Source organism: Corapipo altera, unplaced genomic scaffold (assembly GCF_003945725.1).
Source record: "Corapipo altera isolate COAL_440 unplaced genomic scaffold, ASM394572v1 1, whole genome shotgun sequence".
Classification (NCBI taxonomy): domain Eukaryota; kingdom Metazoa; phylum Chordata; class Aves; order Passeriformes; family Pipridae; genus Corapipo; species Corapipo altera.
In genome coordinates, this window is record NW_020884873.1 from 19,390,713 (window position 1) to 19,400,461 (window position 9,749).

At 38.5% G+C, this 9,749-nt stretch overlaps 1 protein-coding gene and 1 long non-coding RNA gene across 6 annotated transcripts in view; both read right to left on the bottom strand.

Moving 5' to 3' along the window:
* Positions 1-1,464: 1,464 nt before the first annotated feature.
* LOC113958222 lies at positions 1,465-8,600 on the bottom strand. Of its 4 annotated transcripts, none has more exons than XR_003531456.1 (4): positions 8,321-8,600; positions 7,910-8,011; positions 4,957-4,994; positions 1,465-3,408 (listed from the first exon to the last, which is right to left on the bottom strand). It is a non-coding gene; the product is annotated as an uncharacterized LOC113958222 (long non-coding RNA). The 4 variants fall into 4 exon arrangements; XR_003531458.1 differs by having other exon boundaries at positions 7,910-8,014; XR_003531455.1 differs by having other exon boundaries at positions 8,317-8,600.
* A 795-nt stretch (positions 8,601-9,395) lies between these two features.
* Positions 9,396-9,749, bottom strand: part of LOC113958117 (histone H2A-IV) — a 19,863-nt gene continuing 19,509 nt past the window's right edge. The window contains exon 2 of one of the 2 annotated variants that reach the window (XM_027666235.1): positions 9,396-9,749. In XM_027666235.1, coding sequence (XP_027522036.1) covers positions 9,678-9,749 — 72 coding nt within the window. In that variant the 3' untranslated portion in view covers positions 9,396-9,677. The other variant, XM_027666225.1, reaches the window with a different exon arrangement.

Below are 9,749 nucleotides of genomic sequence, written 5' to 3' on the forward strand. Positions count from 1 at the left end.
TTGTTTCATCGTTCCCATCTTTTCCCTGTTTCAAATGGATGCTCAGTACTGTATAATGTTTCTTAAATGTGAAAAGGTTTAGCTTGATAATTTCACATACTTTTCCATTTTAGCCATCACTTTTTTTGTTGTTCTTGTTTGTCATTTTTCATCATTTTTCCTTGAAAGTTCTCTTTCTCAGGAGGTGTGAGAGGAATGGATGTTACAAGGCAGGGACTTTAGGATTTATTTTTCTGTCTTTGTAGGCTTTTTGGTATGTATGTTATTTAATTCAGGTTATGCTTAGCCACCATTTTGATACGTATTTCCATATGTAGATGGCCATCTTTGTAGTGTTTATCTCAATTTATATCTACTAATATCACATTATTTAGTTCTACAGCTATAACAAGGACATGATGCTATTAGGATGGATAAAGCCCCCCCCTCCATTTATCGTAATGTTGTGGTTTAACCCCTGCCAGCAACCAAGCACCATGCAGTCGCTCGCTCACTCCCTCATCAGTGGGATCAGGGAGCCTTGCAAGCTGCCCTGTTCACCTCCCATGCCCACTGCTGATTGACACTTTGCCAGAAAGTTGCAATCTTTTTTACCATTCATTTCTTGATGTTTTTTATTTCCCTATATCTCTTTGTGTGGCAGTTAATATTTTTTTCTATTAAATTTAACCTTTGCTTACTTCTGCATCATATTTTCTTGATCATCTCTATATTAGACTTCTTTAAGTAATCAATTTTTTATCCTTATCCAGGGTCCATTACATTTCAAGAGTGACAATTCAGGGGAAGAACCAAAACAGATATGAATGTAATTTGTTCTTAACCTAAGCAATAATTTAATTTCAAAGAAAAAAACCCCACAGATTATTTAATGAATGAATTTTTATTATGACCGTATTACACAGAATCCTTGTAGATATGACAACGATGTACAGGTACATAGACTAGATTGATGTATTACAGTGTGTTTGTGTTATTTGAGGAAATATTCTATATTTCATGATTGTTCAAGTAATGTTTACCCAAATTTATCTTTTCCACACCAGGCAGTTTAATTTTCTTCGTTCTATTTTAGCATAGTGTGTGTGTCTAGTATCTTTCTAAGCTTTTCACTGGCAGCTTTAGGTACAAAGTAACAGTGTGTGTGCTATTGAAGTATTAGGACATTCCTGAAAAAGAAACAAAATTAAACCTAAAGAAAAAGCAAAAAACCTGTTTACAGGAACTTGAACTTTTCAAGGTTATGGAAAAGAAAGGAGGAGTTCTAAGCAATTCAAATTCACTTAATTCTGGAGTAACACTTCATTTCCCAATATGACATCTTTTATTTTATTGCCAGTCTCATATTTTATGGCCAGGGTTCATCCTTTACTCCTGGTGGTTCATCTGCATGGATTGTTTTGTTACTCAGAAGTAAGAAGTGAGTATATGGACTACAAATCAATAATTTTTTTTTAATTTTTATTTTTACAATGAGCTCTCCCTATTAATCAAAACAGTATGAGAAGAGCAAAATGTTTTCCTGATCAGGCAGCATGAGTTGGAAGAGCCCAGAGCTGTCTCCCATGATGTGGGAAGGCAGTCATGGCACATTTTGAGTGAAGGAACAGACTGAGTGATGGCAGGAATGAGTGAGAGAATGACTCTACTCCTTTGCCCACTCTAGGAATGTCAGGAGATTTTAGCACTCCTATTCCCTTCTGCATCAGCTTTCAGTCTCTCATCCTGACATTCCTTCTAACACTCCCGTCCTTCCCAAAAGACAACCATTCCTTTGAATAGGCTGTTGAAATGGTGCGAGTTTCAAAATTTAAGCCTCTGTGGTATGTTTTTTAAATTAGATAAAAGTATCATGATAGATATATTGAAAATTGGAGATACAGATTTGCTTCACCTCCTAAAGCAAAAGCTTGTAATAAACGTGCTGCTTCATTTAGGTGAGACACTTGTGAGGGAAAGCAATCATCTTTCTTTACATCATCTTCCTAGGGAAATAGAAATGTTCCCAGAGCATTATCACATGAAATGCACAAGTTCAACTAAAAATAGAGATGGATTTTTGCCTAGAGTGACAATCAACATGACTAAATATTGCTAGAATTTGTCTAATTTAATGGAGGAAAACAAATATTTTTGAAAGTTGCATGACAAATCCGTTAATTACAACAAAAGTAAAATCAAGGCTTGGTGCACCCTACTTACAGGGAGACTCCAAGCTGTCAGTCTCTGCACAGGCCACCTTCCAGGATACTGAAGACAGGCCCATCAGTAGGACTGGTTGTTAGACCCACAATATAAAGGAGAATCGCACATTTCACACCCCAATGTGCCCCTAAATTGCTGCCAGACTGAGGCTTGGTCAGCTTAGTCCTAGTTTTCATTCTCATTCACCTGGACTAACCTGATGCACATGGCACCTGGAGTGGCTGCTCCCCATGGATCTGATTGCCTCAGGGCACAGCAGGATTTCTTCTCGGGTGTGTATCTGCTTCCAGGCTCTACTTACAACTGTGTGCTGACGGCCAGAGCTGGTACAGTTACAGTTGCACTTCTCTAGGTGGAAGCCGGAAATCAGCAGGGATCATGGATCATGGTAGCTCCCATCCAGTCACAGTGTGTCCATCTCTGACAGGGCTTCAAAAAACACATCAAAATTATGCATATACTTTTTAACTACTGATGCTTTGAAGTGTTAAGTGTTACCTTTTCATGCATTGATGTGTTTATGCAGAAACCCTCAATAACTCTTGCTGGTTATCCCCAAATTCACAGAAATGGACAAGGGACAATTTGGTCTGAAATAAAACCCAAACCAAAAAAAAAAAACAAAAAACCAAAACAACACCACATAGGAGAAAGAAAGTTAGAAAGGTATTTACAAGGTAATATTTTTTCACCTTTAGAACTTCTGTATGTATAGTAATTACTGATCTTGCTAGTACAATCCAGTGCTGCTGCTATTCTGTATGAACTTCTTGTGGCTACAAGGTCCTTCAGCAGTTAGCAGTCTGCACACACACAAGATTAGCAACTAATTAGAACCTCACCATCCATAAAGACATATGGACTTGGACTTCTGGATCATAATGGATGATGGCAAATCCAACCATCCTTTTGGTGAGGAACAAAAAAAATCTTTATTTTCCTGATATGCAAAAGTGAACTTGCCATGACCTCTACAGCATAAACATCTCAAGCGCTCCATCTTTAGGTGTTTTGGATGTCATTAAATAACAATAAATTTCAGTCTTCTCATTTGTTCACTTTTATTTAACCACAGTTTTCAATTTTACTGCTTGTCCTTCCCCCGTGCCTGATCCTTAACTCAGTCTTCAAAGCTGTCTCACCACAATCTTCTACTTTTACTGCACCCTCCAGTTTGATCCTAATAAAAAATTCTTCCCACATCTGAAAACAACAAATAAATAACTAAAACAAACATGTTCAATGCTCAGAAGTACTTCAGTGAAAATAACTGGAATGTCAAGAATCACCAGAAGAGGAAGGGACAGTAAAACAGGATATTATATCTTAGTACCATTGTAGCATTGTGTGAAATAGTTGCACCCTGAGTAGTGTACACATTTCTGGCCCATAAATAAACAAATAAATGCAAGTGGTAAAGAAATTTCTGAGAAAAGTGATAAAGATGATTTAAGGTCTAAAATGGCTTCTTTACTAAGAATATTAGGACACTTTCAGAACAGAGACCACTACTGGTTGAAAATGTTCTTGGTTATTTTTACTATCTGTAAGGTCAGTGGTTAAATCTATCACATTTAGTGAGGTCTAATCTAATTATAAAATTAATTATAAACCAAAAGGTTACTGAAACCAGAAATGCTAAATTTCATAGGCAGTTTCCATAAGTAAATGGACTCCTTTTCTCTATAGGCATTTTCCAAATCAAAGAAAAAAGATGAAGATGATGCGTGGAAAGACGAGATTGGTGCCATCCCTCTCCTTTATAGAAATTAATTCTAGACTACACAGCTGCTTCCACAAGCAAAGCACTTGCTAATGCCTGTGGTAAATTGTTCATAAACTGGTCCATTTAATTACATGCATGTTCTGAGTATTTATTTTGGGTTTTTTCCATAACATAAAAAAAACAAGCAAAGAAATCTCCCCCATAAAAGCACCAACCCCAAACAAAAAACTGACTCTTCCTCTCCTCCCCCCCTCCAAAAAAACCTAACCCAACCAAATAACAGCAAAACAACTTCCCCTTAAAAAAAAAAAAAAAAAAAATCCTATTCAAGTGCTTAACTATTTTTTTTTCAGGGCTTCCAAATTGCTAGCATCCTGGTTTGGGCTGGTATTTTCATGGTTCTCTTAGAGAATAGTTGGGAAGGCAACAGAGGAATTCCATAACAGGAAAAAGCTGCAACATTTTTAGGAAGAGGATTTGGTTTCTGTTTGAAATTCCTCCCTACACGTGAAGAGCAGCATCATTTGTATGCGGAGTGCAGAGACCTGAAACAATGAAACTCTCAAAGATGTGGTATATAGACATGACATCTGGAGAGGAAAAAAGGTTTGTTTGCATCAGCCTAGTTAGTATGGCAGGGTTGTTTCTGTATCATGCACCCATACATCAAGTTTTCTAGGACAGAAAGGACAAGGGGGGGGAAGGACTTAATGACCATGGGCTCCTTACAGAAGTATTTTATCATATAGGATGATCCATCTCTCAGCTGTGAAGCCTGCAGAATCAAAATAACATTTTCTGTCAGAGCAAGCTGGAACAGCCCAACTGTTCCTTGTTTTGGTTTTGTGGTGGGGTTTTTTGGCTTTTGTTTGTTTGGTTGGGGTTTTTTTCCCCTTAGTCTGGGCAGCAGCCACAGTATAAATAAATGGCAGTCAAAAAATACAAACTAGCAGTTGATAGAAGAAACCAGAAGAATTCAAAACGCAGGCTGGTTTTAACAACAGCCAGAGAGAGGGGCTTATCACCCCATTGTGGTATCATCCAGCAGATTCATCTTCCTTGTCTGCAGATTAACAAAACAAAAATGACTCGGAAAGGGACAGGTAAAGGGGGCAGGAAGCGGTGGCAGAGAGGGTAACCGGAGGGAGATAGAGAGGAAAGGAAGAAGGAGGAGGGGGAAGAGGGAGGTAAGCTGCTTCCCGGGCAGGATTGGTCAGAAATTGCTGCAGCCCAGGCGGGTCGTGACTGGGCTCCCCTCCCCACTTCCCTGCTGGGCACCAGAGCTGAACCGGAATGCCCCGAAGAGATCAGCCCTCCCCTTGATTCAGCTTGCCATGGTAACGATAAGGATCTCAGAAGATGCAAAGACAAAGACACAGGAGGACTTAGCTAGGGTTTACGGCAATCTGTTTTTCTGTTATTATTAGATACAGGCAGAGTATTTATTGTGACCTGCAGAAAAACACAGTTTTCTGCTGCATTTCCATAGCTGCAGTGCAATTGGTTTCTAGACTTCCCAACAAACTTCCTGAGCATCAGGAATACCTCCAAAATAGTGTGAATGGAGACTAGTGGATTTCTTTCGTGTTTACCAAAATCTAAATTGATCCTGCACTATGTATTTGAGAGAAACACACAATAACCTTTTCTTTAAAAAGTTCATTTGGTCTCTAAGCAGGTCTGTTTTCAGTGTTTATAAAAAATAAACTACTCATGGTATTATTCAAACGGTTTCTATAACATTACACCAGATTTGTAGGATATTGCTACTTTATTGTATTTTGGTGTGCTATGTAAGTTTGCAAAAGGTACTAAAGAAACTAAAAATTTGAGTGAAGGAATTTGGGAGTAATTTAATAAAAGACCTATAAAAGTTGAAGCTTTGCATAGAGTATGTGATGTAAATGTTCAAATAAGTTTTACAAGGAGGAGCCTACAGAATCATGGTGATAGCACTGGTACCAAGCAATTAATTCCATTCATGTTTGTTGGCCTATGTAAATACTTTAGCTTGTCTATATTGTTGGTAAATTTGCTAGCCTAAAGCAAATTCTCATGAGAAAAAAAAATAAAATCACAGTTTTCTCTAAGACTTTTACTACCAAAGGAGCTTGAACAATATTTCAATTCTGTCCTCAATCAGGTCACTAGAGAAAAATTAAGCATAGACAGTCTTTTTCAAATACAAACAAACAAACAAAACAAAACCAGCAAAAAACAAACCAAAACAACGTGAATAAGACTTTTTGAAGGAAAAGAATATCTAAGGACTTTTTCTCACACTGTATTGTGACTATGAAAAAGCCTAAAAGTGAACGTTCTTCTATCACTTTACTTTTTTAAAACTTGTTTCTCAGCATACTTGGGAATGTTTCTGCAATTGAGTGTAGTTTATTTTTCTTTTGATTTTAATATTGTCTTGCATATTATGTTTTAGTCCTTTAAAAAATAGAGAGTTGTTTTTTAGTAACTACAGGGTGAATAATATTCATGGGAGCAAGTCATCTGACAGATTGCACTACCTATGCTACAGTTCGTACTTTAAAGCATAAGGATATATTTTGTGTGGACTTAAAATTCAAAAGTAAATTAGTGTCATGTATGTCATTAAACACTTATTTTGTGACCACCAGCATCTGTGATGCACTGTTCTTAAATCTAAAGTCTTTCCCCTTTTTGAGAATTTAGGTTGGCTTAACAGTTGAAATGAAATTTGGTAAGGGAAATTTTGCATCTGCAATGAAATAAAATATTGTGGTTTTCAAGAAAACACAACTCTCATCTGTCACATAAGCAAATAGGCGATATAGTACATTTCACTCTTCTATTTCAATAAATACAACCCTGTTCTTTAACTATGGTATGCAGACAGAACGTGTTCGTTTATAACAAGCGCAGTCATCTGAAGTAGAAGAACAAGTTGCCTTTCTACATTAAATATGAATGACTGGTCAGGAGAAACGGGTATATGCAGTAATCATAGGAAAACATTCCAGGTGTAATTTAGCTGAGGAAAAGGATTTAGTATACAGAAACTTATCAGTTTTCCTCTACTAATAGAAACATACTTAAACCCGTCATGAAAATCCTACTGGTGGGATAGAGAACACTGTTTATAAATTTCTGTATAAGGAAACCGAGCTAGTTATATGCATCATCTCAAGGGGGAAGCATGGCTGGAAAGTTCTGAGAAGGAAATGGTGAACTTCATGAATTACAATACTGAGCTTAACTAGTTTTTAATGAGGAACATAATAGAAAACCAATACAAACACTTTAGACTAGATTCCAATCTGCTCATATCTTATTTGAAAACTGTTAGAATATTTGTGTTTTCAAAAGATTTTTCAAAAATCAGAGGGAAAAAAACAAACAAACAAAACAAAACAAATCCAGCCACCTCTTTTCCAATTTCCAAGAGAAGCAGAACAGATATACTGAAGTGTCTAAGAAGAAAGTATGAGCATTGTTCTTGAAAAGAAATGCTCCCTCCTCACACTGTGTCTTCAAGGGCAAAAATGAAACTCGGGAGGCCTCTGTTTCAGGATTTTCAAATGGTCCAATCAGAACCTTGTACAAATCAATTCCCTGCTTTAGACTCACGTAATCTCTTCCTCCCATATTAAATATACATGAATAGAAGGCTATTTTGCCAAATATACTAAATACAGAAAATTTGAGATTATTAAACAAACAAACAAAAAATCCTTAAGTGTTTTAAACCTAATTCTAGCCTCAGATTTCAGCATAGTTACTAATAAAGTCCTGCAGTTAATGTTGTTTCAAAGTCCAGCTCTGAATAGTAGGTGATTAATACCTAATGCAATTTCTTTCAATAAGACAGAGATGATTAAAAAAAAAAAAAAAAAGTCCTCTATCTATTTCGGGAAATAAAAATAAAAGATAAAATAACAATCAAAAAACCAAACACACGCACACAAAAACAACAACCAATCAAAAAAAAAATCCCAAACCAACCTGAAAATTGTGCAAAAATCTTGTACCATTTGATAGCAGTCCCGCCTTTCTCATCTTGTTTCCAAGCAAGACTTCAGCTGGGCACTCCTACGTTATCTCTCTCTGCTTGAAAAACATTTTCCATTAACACAATGGCACAGTGGCTCATTTCTCTGCCTCCTGAGACAGAACCCTGAAAAAAAACCCCAACCAACCAAACAACAGCAGAAACAAACAACTGCGGAGTTTTCCTTTTTTAGTTCTCAAGGGTGGTTTTAAAGAACAAAGAAAACATCCTCCCCAGCTCTCAGAAAGCCTCATTCTGAGGCTCCCAGCTCCCCGCGTTGCATTCCTGCTTCCCCTTCGGGCAGGTTTTTTCTTCCGGAATAAACATTACTGAATAAAAAGGAAGTAAAAGCCTCTTTTACCTACATCTGCCTAACAAAGGTGAGAAGCGGTGTTTTTTACAGCAGAAGAAAAGACCAAAAAAAAAAAAAGAAATAAAATTAACGTGTTCAGAGAAAAGAGAGGGGACAAGAGCTGTCGCTGTGCCCCAGCAGGGCGGACTCCCCGAGGCACCAATGGCGGACAGGCTCCTCCCTGCAAATACCGATCTCTCGCGTAGTATCTTGATTTACGTGCCCCCAACACCTCGGGATCCTCAAGCCAGATGCGGCGACTTCAGAGCCCGCGACTCCCGAGTCATCAAGGCCGTGTCCCCCTCTTTGGAGCACAAGAGGCTCCCGCAGTCAAGCAGGCCAAGGCAGTCGTAGCAGCCAAGGGCCCCAAAAAGGCAACTAAGGCTACGACATCCAAAAAGGTGGTACCGAGGAGCTCAGCCAAGCTGAAAGTGACAGTACCCAGGAGTCTGTACCGTATAAGTAAAGGAAACTTTTGCAGAAAAACGCCAGGAGCACTTTTGAACACCACCAGGATGAAAGAGAAAGAATTGAAACATCAGTTCAAGTCTAGACCGGTACATGATGACCCCCTTTCCTGTGTATGTGTGAGTTTCCATAGTGCTTCTATATGAACTCACACTCCAGCCTATTTTGCTTTAACTCCATTATGATAGTCACCATCATTATCTATCACTTAAATAGAATACCTGACACTGCCCTTTGGAAACTGTCCTGGACAGCATCCCAGTGAAGTACTTACCATTTTCTTACTATCCCGATAGCCCCAAATTGCAAACAAGAAAAAAAACCAACCTCAGAAGGCAGAAAATTACAGCAACCACTACGCATAAGGCACCCGGACACCTTTCCACCCCAACGCAGGGACAGCAGCGGCTCACTGGCAGAGGAGGGGGCTCAATCCCTCTCTGGTTTGAAAACCGCGCATTCCAGCCGGATTGGCAAGGACGGCCCCCGTCCCCGCCCCATCCTACCACCACCGAGCTTAATGGTGCTTCCCACCCACTGAATCCATGGGGAGGCAAGCAGAGCACACCCTTGCCTAGTTCACATCTCTTAAACCATGCTACGGTGACCGATTTCAATCGCAAGATACCTTTAATTATTTTTTTTTTTTTCCCAAAAAAGGGAAACAGAGGCACATTTACATAAGAACATGGATGTCTTAGAGAAAGAAAAATGCTTGGAACTACATTAATCAGCAAGTTAAAAATACACAGAAAGTTTATACTTCAGAAAGCTTCCTTTGACATTAAAGTTTTTCAGATATGTCAATCAGCATGTATTTGTAGGGTCAAGCGTTCCTGCTCTTTCTAGGAAGATGTGGGTGGCTCTGAAAAGAGCCTTTGGGTTATTTTATCTGGAGAACTTTACTTGGCTTTGGCCTTGTGGCTGTCGGTCTTCTTGGGCAGCAGCACGGCCTGGATGTTGGGCAGCACGCC